Source organism: Leptopilina heterotoma, unplaced genomic scaffold (genome assembly GCF_015476425.1).
Source record: "Leptopilina heterotoma isolate Lh14 unplaced genomic scaffold, ASM1547642v1 Lhet_268, whole genome shotgun sequence".
Taxonomy (NCBI): domain Eukaryota; kingdom Metazoa; phylum Arthropoda; class Insecta; order Hymenoptera; family Figitidae; genus Leptopilina; species Leptopilina heterotoma.
Window position 1 is genome coordinate 453,748 of NW_025110977.1, and position 12,221 is coordinate 465,968.

The window sequence follows — 12,221 nt, forward strand, 5'->3', positions numbered from 1 at the left end:
CAACAATGATGTCATCATTGATGAATCTTTTTAATCTTTGTTCAAATATTCAAAAACCTAAATTTTTAATGGTTCGTCTCCTCATTTGTGAATTTCAACTTTAATTTCGATGATCTCATCAATAAGGACCTAAAATTTTAAGAATCTGTTTCCCTTGTGACCTACATCTTGACCTGATTACAGATGGTACCAAACGACTTTGATACCTTAAGGTATCCAAGTTCCAAAATGGAAACCTTAAGGGGTTTGTCAAAGTCGATTCAATTTTTTCGTTCGAAAAATTCTCTATGTAAAAATCGCATCGACTTTGACATCCAGCATTAAAATTAAAATATGTCAGAGGTTAAAGTTAGTCGCTCAAAAGTTTTCTTATTTATTTTCTTTTGATCTAAAATTTTTGATACGAATCTATAGCGAACGATTAATCAATTAGAGTCTAGACTATATGGGCATTTTGGAGTTTAGAAAAGGGGTTGTGGGGGGGGGGGGGTGAAAGCAAATTGTCTCGGAGCAAGAAACTTACGGCTTCGGCAATCGCGCGATTTAGTGCGTTTTGGGGGATGACGCATAGCGCTGATGAGAGTTATCTTGAAAACAAAAACTATGGAACGTGCTAAAGGGCATTTTCAACTTAGAGGGGTTTGCGTGTATATATGTATATGCGCCTAAAGCCAGAGGGAAATATCTTACCGCAAATCCCCAATGGACCTTCACGCTCCAGGCCAATTCACTTACTTTGATTTGATTGGCTCTCTCTTGCGTCTTATATACACGTATATAATGTATAGAATGATGCGGCTTCCGTTTGTTCGGTGCTTCTCTCGTTTCCAATGAAGGGAACGGGCAGAAGAAACGAATATAGTAAAGGAGGAGAATGGCAGGCTTGGCATCATCGTGTTTTGCGAGCCGCGAGAGAGACAGAGAGAGAGAGAATAAAAGAGAGAAAACTTTATACGGCCAAATCCCCAGCAGCAATCAACGTATTGGATCCTCTCTTATTAGACTTGGCAGCAAAACTCTCCCCTTTTATGGCCCGAAACACGTTCAAACCATTTCGCTTCTGTTTTTGGGTTTACACACTCGCGTGTGAGCCACATCATCGAAAACTTTATTTTCAGTGATCTATCGGCTCTTTTATTTACTCGTATTTTGTTTCATTTCCATCCTTCACTCAAAATGAAGGAGAATTTTTTCCCCTAAAGAATTAGAAAGTAGAAAAAAATAATTTCTTCCTTAGCTTTTATTTTGGTTTCCAGTACGAAGGTTCCATAATAATTGTTTGTTCCAAAAACCAAACGTTTCAATAATTCTTTCAAAAGCCGAAAGTTCGAATAATTCTTTGTTCCAAAAGCCAAAAGATCCAATAGTTCTTTTGTTCCAACAACCAAAAGGTCCAATAATTCATTTCCAAATATACCTAAAAGTCGAACATTTTTTTTCAAATTCAAACTTTAGATTTAGAAACTTCTTCGTTGCGTGTATTCCGTCACTTCTAAGAATTCACCGAGAAACAAAATGGCGGCGGACAAATAAAACAGCTGATCCACTTGAAATTTTATAAATCTTCTAAATTCTTAATTAAACACAATTAAATTACGAATTATTGTTAAAACAATTTTTCCCAATGGCAAGAATATAATTTATGTGTAAATAATATATCGGATCCAATATGTCAGCAACATTGCTTCGCAACACTTTTGATTCGTTTTTTGTCTCAATTTTGTTATCATATTATAAGAATAAACAAAACTGTGAATATAAAAAATCAAAGTTCCCTAGATATACGCTACATATTATAGTATAGAATTAAATGTATAATTACTGAAAGTCAAAAAAAAGTACTAAATCAAGTACCAAAAAAAAATTAAACTCTTTAAAAACTTGGGCAAAAAGAGAATAAAAATATATTTCCAAGTTATGTGCGGAAGATTACAATCAAAATGTAATTTGATGCCAATTTTAATATTGTAAGCCCACAGGAATAAAACACTATAGGGTTGGTAGCGAAAAAAAAAATGGGTGAGATTGAGGCAGTAAATACAAAATGGACGCAGAGAAGCGGAAGAGAGACACCGAGTTCAGCAATACGAATCACCCTCCAATAAACGCGTCATATTTACAATGGTATCTACAACGATCTATTATTGGCAGAGAGAGAGTCGAAAATCGTTGGCTATATGCAGAAACGCGCGTGGCTTTCACACAAAACAGAGGAGAGAGAGTTCATATCAGCATCATGTTTATCATCTCTATATGTAATCAAGTGACTCCCCCTCCTCCTGATTCTTCACCACCGTCCCCCTAGTTCACAAACCCATTTTCGCGATTTTCATTTCCAATGTTTGTATCATATTTTCGTGAATTGGTCAAAAAAAAAAAAAAGAGAGAGAGAGAGTTATAACGAACCGTTTATATAAGGGTTATTTGTCAACGTATATAAACTTGCCCTTCGCGTGCAACATCCCTAAAAAAAAAGAAAGAAGCCAATTTATATGATTTCCCTGTGATAGACTCTAGGAACTTATATAAATAAATTCCCCTCTCCAATTAAATTGCCCTCATATGTCTTTTCAAAAGTAGAAAATGTGACAGCATCGCATTTCTCTCGATTTACCTTTCTCTCTCTCTCTCTCTCTTTCTCTTTTTTACTTCCCTCCCCATCTTAATAGTTTTTCTTGGTTCATTCCAGAAAGCAAGTTCGTTTTTTTAGAAAGAGAGAAAAGAGGAGGGAAGTTCTGAGCAGCAGGGGGAGGGAAAAAACCCACGACTCGGAAAAGTATAAGAAGCGTGCGTGGCTTTCTAATCGTGAGGGAGGACGAACTTTATGCTGAATTCGCGAAACAGACCATGAGAGAAGGAATAATCGTTGAGAGAATAATCTTTATATATATATATATATATACTTTATACATATATAGAAACACATGAATTTTGTCTTTGGGGAAAGAAATTGGTTTTCTTCCTCGATAATCACATTATGTTTTCTTTCATTGGAGAATTTTTTCATTCCGATTTACGCTTTTGAAAAAAAAATATTAACTTCCTAAAGTGGAATTTATTTCCAAAGATTAATATTATTCTTTTTCGTAAAAACTTTTTTGTTTATTTTTTTATAAAAAAGGGAAAACAAATTCGTCTCTCTTTCCTAATAGATTGGTTGATTTCTATAGTTATTACGATGTTGCATCAACCATAACTGAGCTAAATAACTACTTTAATCAAAACGTATTAATTTTCAAATTATCCGCCATATTGGATCCGCCATTTTGAATTTTGAAAATCTGACATTAGATTCATAATCAGCGACCCTAAAAATCTTTATGTAATAAGTTTCAAGCAAAAATATTAAAAAATGTAAATCTTTATGAAATTCAACAACTTATAAGAATATTATTATTATATTGTAAAACATGAATATATCTTTGATGAAGATGTCTTCGACTTGAAATAATTGATATCTTCATGTTTTATAATAATTTAAATTTCCATAAAATTTTTAAAAAAGAAAATTAAATTATTTATAGAAATTTTAATAAAATCCTTCGCAGGAATTCAATTATTTTTACAAGTAATAAAATTTTTCACATGAATTTAATTATTTAAAAAATTTAATAAAATTCGCTGTAAGAATTCAATTATTTTCATTAATATTAAAATTTCTCATATAGGATTTCAATTATTTTTAATACAGTTTTTAAAAAATTCCTCGTAAAATGTAATTACTTTCAAAAATTTCTTTGCAAAAATTCAATTACATTTCATAGATAATGAAATTCTTCGCTGAAATTCAAATATTTAGAAAATCGACTATTTTAATCAAATTTTTTAATTGAATTCAATGATTTTTTAAAAAATGTAATAATAATATATTGAAAAAATGAATGTTTATCAAAATTGAATCCTCGTAAAGTATTTTATCAACAAATTTTTAAATAATTAAATTTATTCGACGAATTTTAATTAAAGTTTCTATTACATTTTTCGATGAATTCGCATTAAAATTGTATTAAAAATAATTGAAATTCTATTATGAGTTTTATTAATAATTAAAATAATTGAATCTCGGTAAAAAAATTTATTATTTATATGCAAATAATTGAATTATTGACAAGAAATTTATAAAAACATTTATGTAAATAGTTGAATTCCTGTGAAATTTTCATTATTTATAAAAATAATTTAATGTTTGCTTAGAATTTTATTAACACTTTTTTTTAAAATAATTGAAATCTTTTGAAAAATTTTATTAAAATAGTAGATATTGAAAATAATTGAAATTAGGACAAGAAGTTTTTTGACATTTATGAAAATAATTGAACTTTGGAGAAAGAATTTTATTATTTTTAAAGATAATTGAAATTTTGACGTGGCATTTTTAAAAATTTTTGAACATAATAATTGAATTTCTTCGAAGAATTTTATTACATTTGAAAATAAATTGAATTTGAGAAAGAATTTTATTAATTGTGTTTTAATTAATTGAATTCCTGTAAAATTTGTATTATTTACGAAAATAATTTAATGTTTGCTTAAAACGAATCAAGTTTTTAACGAATTGAAACGAATTGGTGCAAAATTCAATGAAACTGATATCAAATTAAATCAAGTTTATACTATAAACTGGATCAAAGTGATACCAAAATGGATGAAATTAATACTCGATTGGATGAAACCAATGTTAATAAAGTTGATACCAAATTGGATTAAATTGATTCTAAATTAAATCAAATTGATAGTCAATTGTATTAAACTGTTACCAAATTGAATCAAAATGATACCAATTCGGATCAATTTGATAAAAAAATAGGATGAAAATGTTGCTTTAAATTGTAACGAATTGATACTAAATTTAATCAATTTGGTACTACATAATTTAAATTAATTTAAATCACGTTTCTATCAAACTGGATCAAATTGATACTCAATTGAATGAAACCAATTTGAATAAAGTTGATACCAAATTGGATCAAATTGATACCAAATTGAATCAAATTGATACCAAATTGAATCAAAATGGTACCAATTTATGTTTAGTTCATACCTATTTGAATCAAGTTAGTACCAAAAATCAATCTCCTCAAACTTTGCTCGTTTATAAAGAAATTATTTAAATCCTAACACCAAATTTAATCAAATTAATAACAAATAGAATCTGATATCAAATTGAGTAATTGACTCGAAATGGCACCAAGTTTTATTTAATTGGTACCAAATTGAATCAAACTGTTAAAAAAATGAAATCCATTTGATATTAAGATTAAAATGAAAATAAGATTTCGATCGAAATTGTGATATCAATTGGTTGCAATTTGCAACTAACGCTTTAAATTTCATTGGAATAATTTTTAGTAGGTTATTAGAAAGACCTACAGTAAAAACGAGTAAATACAAACTAGAAACCAATAAAATTCAGAAAAATTTTTTACCCCTCATATCATAAAGTTTAAATGAGTTGTTCGAGATAAAAAAAAAAAAAAAGAAACAGAAAAATTCAAAAGCCAACGTGGAAAAGAGGTGAGAAAAATCTTTGGCATTTGTGAGCACTGGAAGCGTGTAAATGGTATTAAATAAAGTGTAGTTGAGTCGTTGCGAGAGTGGAGGTGGCCGTTTGAACAGCCACTTGGGTGCAGTAGTGGAATAAGCCCCTCCGGTGGCGCAAGCTCACCTTATCGGCCGTTACTGCCTCGTAAAACCCCTGTTTCGTCTCTCCTCTCTCTCTGTCTCTCTCTCTCACTCTCGGTTTTAGCAAAACCTCGTCTCGCTCTATACTATATACAGATTATGGAACAGCCCGCATGGTGCGGTACACACTCTGCTTTTAACCCTTTGGCTTCCGACGCGTTGTGCGACCTACATAAAACAACCGGCTTCCATGACACCATCGCTCTTTGCTTCGAAATGCGCCCCTCACTTCCCCTTCTCTCTCCCCCCCCCACCGAAACTTTAACCAACATCCTAAATCAAGTGCCTCGTAATCGCTACAAGTGCCATTAAAACAAGTCATTTCACCCTTCAATGCCTATATTTTCCCAATCTGACATCGTAAATCTCCAATTAGAATAATTTCTAATCTATTTGGATTTGTCATTGAGAAGGAAACGACAATTTTTTTTTTGTTAACCCTAACATCAATGAAAATTGACAATTTTCGAAATTTCTACAAAACGAAACATTTTTTTCCTTAGGGTATGTTGTTATTCTTTTTTTTTTTTGCTTCTTCTTCAATTTTTCTAAATGGCTGTTAAAAAAATTTTAAAGTTTTCAAATCTAGCCATTTGTAAGTCGCCATTTTGAATTTAAAAATTTTGATCAAGGATTTGGATTCAGCGACCCAGAAAACTTCCGAGTACTTATTTTCATGACCCCGAGTAATAATTTTAGGACAAATTTAGTTAACCTTTAAATTTTTTTGGTCGCCATTTTGAATTTTTACATCTTAACTAGATTTGAATTCAGGGACCCAAAAAACCTCCGGGTAATCATTTTAATTCACATTCAGTTAACTTTTAAATTTTTCGGTCGCCATTTTATAGCAGCCATTTTGAATTTTAAAATATTGACTAGATTTAAATTCAGGTACCGAAAAAACCCCCGAGTAACTATTTTCAGACAAATTCCGTTAACTTTTCAATTTTTCTGTAGCCATTTTGAATTCAGTGACTCCAAAAACCCCCGAGTAATCAGTTTAAATCAAATTCTGTTAATTTTTATTTTTTGCGGTCGCCATTTTGAATTTTTAAATTTTGACCAAAGATTTGGATTCAGGGACCAAAAGACCCCCGAGTAGTAATTTTAAGACAAATTCCGTTAACTTTAAAATTTTTCTGTCAACATTTTAAAGCCGCCATTTTGAATTTATGAATTTTCATCAAAGATTTGAATTCAGCGACCCCAAAAACCCGCGAGAAATTATTTTAATTTAAATTCTGTTAATTTTTAAATTTCTTGGTCGCCATTTTAAAGCCGCCATTTTGAATTTTTAAAATTTGACCAGATTTGAATTTAGGGACCCAAAAAACCCCCCAGTAATAATTTTAATTAAATTTCCGTTAACTTTTACTCTTCTCGGTCGCCATTTGGAAGCCATTTTGAATTTTTTAATTTTGACCAAAGATTAGTATTCAGGAACCCAAAAAAACAAAATATTTAAAATATCATGTCTAAAAACAAGAAAAAAAATTTAACACACTTGTGACATGAAATTTTTTATTTTGCCAACACTGTTAAGATGATAAGAATATAAATTAAAAAATAGAATAAACATTTAGAATACTTTAAAAATTTAGAAAAATAATTTTGCATACTAAAAGAAATTTGAAACACTTTAAAATTTAAAAGTTTCAAATTTAGAATAAAATAAGAATAATTATAGAATAAGAAAACGAAAAAAGAAAAACCTAACGAATTAAATTACATTTTCAGGGGCAAATGGACTGCGCAGACGCGGACGTCAAACGTATACACGCTATCAAACGTTGGAATTGGAGAAGGAATTTCACACGAATCACTACCTCACTAGGCGGAGGCGAATTGAAATGGCGCACGCATTATGTTTAACGGAAAGACAGATAAAAATCTGGTTCCAAAATCGACGGATGAAACTCAAGAAGGAAATACAGGCAATTAAAGAATTAAATGAACAGGAGAAACAGGCGCAAGCGCAAAAAGCAGCGGCGGCAGCGGCTGCGGCTGTTCATCAACAGCAAGGGGGTGGGGGAGGGGGACCCGACGGGGGTAACTAGGGGTACGCCCTACACCGGAGCCCCCAAGATCACCCCACCGCCAACCCACATCATCCTCTGCTAGTACCACAATGTACACAGCTATATTAAGGTAGGATTCTTTCTTTTTTCTCAATTATTAATTATTATATTAGCATAGAGTTTGGTAATTTTTTTAGATTCACTGAAACTCCTCTCAATAAAAATTTATTTTTATTACCATACTGTACGGTATTTTTTGTCAAATGTATTTTTATTACTTTACTGTATGGTATTTTTTCGGAAACGTATTTTTATTACCAAACACTGAGAGAAGACCGAGACGTAATAGTTCCCGCTAGACGTCGCTATGAGCTACTCTGCTTGTCGTGTTTGAGTTGTTCCGAATCGGGTGCTGAGACTCCCCGATCCAGTCAAACATTGTTCTCGCATGTGAGAAAGCAACTGGTGGCAAACACTGAAAGTTCTGCGTAATCTCGCTTCAGGACGTTCCACGTTTCGCATCGGGGCTTGAGACATCCCGATTCGAGGGTTCACATAAAAACATTCAAAAGTACAACTCAAGGCTCGCACGGAACGTATTAGTTCCCGGACTTCTCTCAGTGTACAGCATAGTATTTTTTCTTAAATGTATTTTTAATACAATACTGGATTGAGATTTTTACCGAACGTATTTTTATTGCCATACAGTATTGTAATTTTAACCTGAAACAATTATCAATACTGTAGAGTATTGTTTTTGCTATTCTGTATGGTATTTATTCTCAAACGTATTTTTATTATCAAACTGTATTGTAATTATTCAGAAACGTATTTTTTTGCCATACTGTAAGGTATTTATTCTCAAACTTAATTTTATTACAGTGTGATAATAAAAATGTGTTCAGTAAAAATTACAATACTCCACAGGAATAATTCTTTTAGGTAAAAATTACTGTAAAAAATACAATACAGTTTGGTAATAAAAATATGTTGGAAAATAAATACCACACAGTTTGGTAATAAAAATACGTTTGAGAATAAATACCATAAAGTTTGGTAATAAAAATATGTTTGAGAATAAATACCACACAGTTTGGTAGTCAGTAACAATTTCACTCATTTTTAGTAACGAACGACTGAATTTCAATGGAAATTTTACTGAAACACTTCAATCACTAAATTCTAACTATTTTGCCAATGAATTTTCACTTATTCAAATTTAGAGAGTACTGTAAGTTTTACAAAACACGTCATCAAAGTAATTCATTTTGATTTTTATCTTCATTTTTTTTTTTTTTTTTTTTTTGATAAAATTTATTACATTTCTGTATGGAATTACAATGGAAAATGAATGTTATGAAAAAAATTGAAAGCTTGTTGGATAATGGAAATTTGGGGAATGAATTTTTTTTTCAAATCCCTTATGATTAGAAAGATTTAGAACTGACTCCTCAAGGGGAAATCTTTTCCTCTTTTTTTCCAAGGAAGCCATGGCTTCTGTTTAGTAATGGCGAAGCGATTCCCTTTCGAATCTCATGGGAGTGAGGGTAACTCAATGGATGCGTGAGGAGCGAATCTAATTCTAGACATTTGCGGCGGAAGCGAGTTTCTACACTCTCTCATTTCTTTCTCTCTTTCTCTCTCACTCCCTGATAACGAACCAAAAGCTTTGTTACCGAAAGCTCGTCTCCATCCACGTTAGATAACAAAACAAAAATTTCTTAATTTGAATTTCCCCGAATTTTTCACGAAAAATTGATTTTTATTTCTTGGTATTTTTATTTAGTTTTTTATGGTTTTTATTTTAGTTCCAAAAAGTTTTTAATAATAATATGTCAATTTAACACTGAAAAACAAATTTATTTCATTCAAATAATCGGTAATCGGTTATTTGAAATAAATAATTTTTGTTTACATCAAAAGAAACTATTATCAAATAAACATTGTTTCGTATTTACTTGAATCAAATAATTTTGATTTAAATCAATTAAATGATATTTGAACCAATAATTCCATTATTTTCGTTTCTTATGATTTTTATTATATTTAGTTTGTTATATTATTTTTTATTTCCTTTTTGTTTCCTATAGATTTTTTTGTTCTTTCTGTTTTCTTTCGGTCTTTATTTATTTGCTCCTTTTTGGATTTTATCATTTTTTTTTCTTTATATTTTATGGTCTCTTAATTTTCATTTTTTTAATAATTTTTTTGGTTCCTTATCGTTTCTTATGGTTTTTATTTTTCATTTTTTATTATTTTTTGTTTTCTTTTCATCTCTTAATTTTCATTTTTTTTTTTATTATTTTTTTGATTCCTTTTCGTTTCTTATGGTTTTTATTTTTTTTTTATTATTTTTTTTTCTTTTCGTTTCCTATGGATTTTTTTTTGTTCACAGTAAAAAGTAAATCTTAATTTAAGAGCTGCCTTAAATTCAACACTGTCTGCTATAATGTTAAAGGATACGAAAAACGTGCGTAAATTCAACATTGACTGTCTTAAAAATGTTGCATCTTAATTTAAGGCAGCTTTCGTGCCTTAAAATAAGATTTTCTTTTTACTGTGTTCTTTCTGATTTATTTCAGTCTTTATTTATTTGCTCTTTTTTAGTTTTTATCATTTTTTTGTTTATATTTTTTGGTCTCTTGTTTTTTATTTTTTTTTTGGTATTATTTTTTTGGTCCCTTTTCGTTTCTCTTGATTTTCATTTTTTGGTTCTTTCGGATTTTTAATTATTTTTTCTTTTTTGGTTTTTATCATTCTTTTTTTTGTTTATATTTTTGAGTCTCTTAATTTTCATTTTTTAAAATATTTTTTTGGTTCCTTTTGGTCCCTTTTCGCTTTTCATGGTTCATAAATTTTTTTATGAAATAATTTTATATTGTTTTTTTTTGTTATTATTTTTTGTTTCCTTTTCGTTTCTTTTGGTTTTCATTTTTTGGTTCTTTCGGATTTTTATTTATTTTTTCTTTTTTTGTTTTTATCATTTTTTTTTGTTTATATTTTTGGGTCTCTTAATTTTCATTTTTTTTAAATATTTTTTTGGTTCCTTTTCGTTTCTTATGGTTTTTATTTTTTTTTTGTTATTATTTTTAGTTCTCTTTTCGTCTGTTATGCATTTTTTTGTTCTTTCTGATTTCTTTTGGTCTTCATTTATTTGCTCTTTTTTGGTTTTTATCATTTTTTTTGTTTATATTTATTGGTCTTTTGTTTTTTAATTTTTTTCGGTATTATTTTTTCGTCTCTTTTCGTTTTTTATGGTTTTTATATTTCTTTGTTATTATGTTTTGTTCCCTTTTCGTTTCTTTTGGTTTTCATTTTTTGGTTCTTTCGGATTTCTATTTATTTTTTCGTTTTTGGTTTTTATCATTTTATTTGTTTATAATTTTTGGTCTCTTGTTTTTTTATTTTTTTTTTCGTTTTTTTAATTTTTCGTTTTGTCTTTTATTTGTTTTTCGTTTATTTTTTTTCACTTATTTTTTTTTCGTTTAATTTTTTTTTAGTATATTTTTCTGTAAAACTTGTTCCCGTCTATGAGTTGAAAGTTTATTTGCGAATTGGACTCTTTTTGATATCTCACACGAAATCCACGGAAACCATCCTTGGAAACGTTTCGCATTTAAAACCATCTTCGGGCAGCATATCTAATGAGGGTAAAACCGAGTACAAGCGTGCCTTCATAATTCCCTAAGTTATTCCATTTGCGTGCAATGTAGCTTCGTTAAACACGTACATCGTATACACGAGCATGTTACGTACAATATACACGTTTCTATTGAAATGTTTGAAAATTCAAAGAAAAAAATATATGTCTCCCCCGTGGCAAATAAACGTCTTGCTAAAATAGACATACTTCCTCGAAGTATAAATATTAAAAGCGTACATATAGCAATTATAATTGTCACTAATTTATTTATATTGCGAATTTTGAATTTTTTCTCCAATTCCAAAAGTCATTTTAAATAATTTATGTACAGAAGAAAAAGAAGATTTTTCTTTCAGTTATTTTATTATATTTACTTCAGAAATTCTTTTTCAAGAACTCGTTTTAGAGAAATTATCAATTCAAAGAGAAAAAAAATTTTTCCCATATCGAAAATCTCTTTAACATAATTTAATTATCGCAAATATACAAAAAAGAAAATTACCAGCGAAGTGGTAGCAGAATATAAATTTGCCTCATTCGAATAGAAAGGACATTAACAAAGATCGGGGACAAAAACTTGTAACGCTAAATTTGTCGTTGGGGGAGAAAAAAAAGACGAGAAGCTCCCGGTTGGAGTTCTTTATAATTACCTAATTTTTTTTTTGTCAGGAATTTCGGAGGAGAAAGTAGAAAGTTCGTTTCAGGTAAAAAGAGATCGATGCCAATTTTTAGAGTATTATATTCGACAGGTAATTTGTACTTTAGTTGCGGCCATATTCGTCTTGTCTTATTTGAAAAGAGAAGAACCAGTGACCCACAATGGTCAGGTACTTTTCCTTCTTATTTTTTTTATCTTTTTTTTTAAGAAAAACTCC

The 12,221-nt window shown here is 29.7% G+C and overlaps 1 protein-coding gene across 3 annotated transcripts in view; it reads left to right on the plus strand.

The window, feature by feature from the left end:
• The window catches only part of LOC122503693 (homeotic protein ultrabithorax-like), a 282,431-nt gene that overhangs the window by 202,843 nt on the left and 67,367 nt on the right, over positions 1-12,221 (plus strand). For all 3 annotated transcript variants that reach the window (XM_043614340.1, XM_043614339.1, XM_043614341.1), the window contains one exon: positions 7,423-7,833. In XM_043614340.1, the coding sequence (XP_043470275.1) occupies positions 7,423-7,742 (320 nt within the window). In that variant the 3' untranslated portion in view covers positions 7,743-7,833. The remainder of the gene's footprint in view (positions 1-7,422; positions 7,834-12,221) is intronic.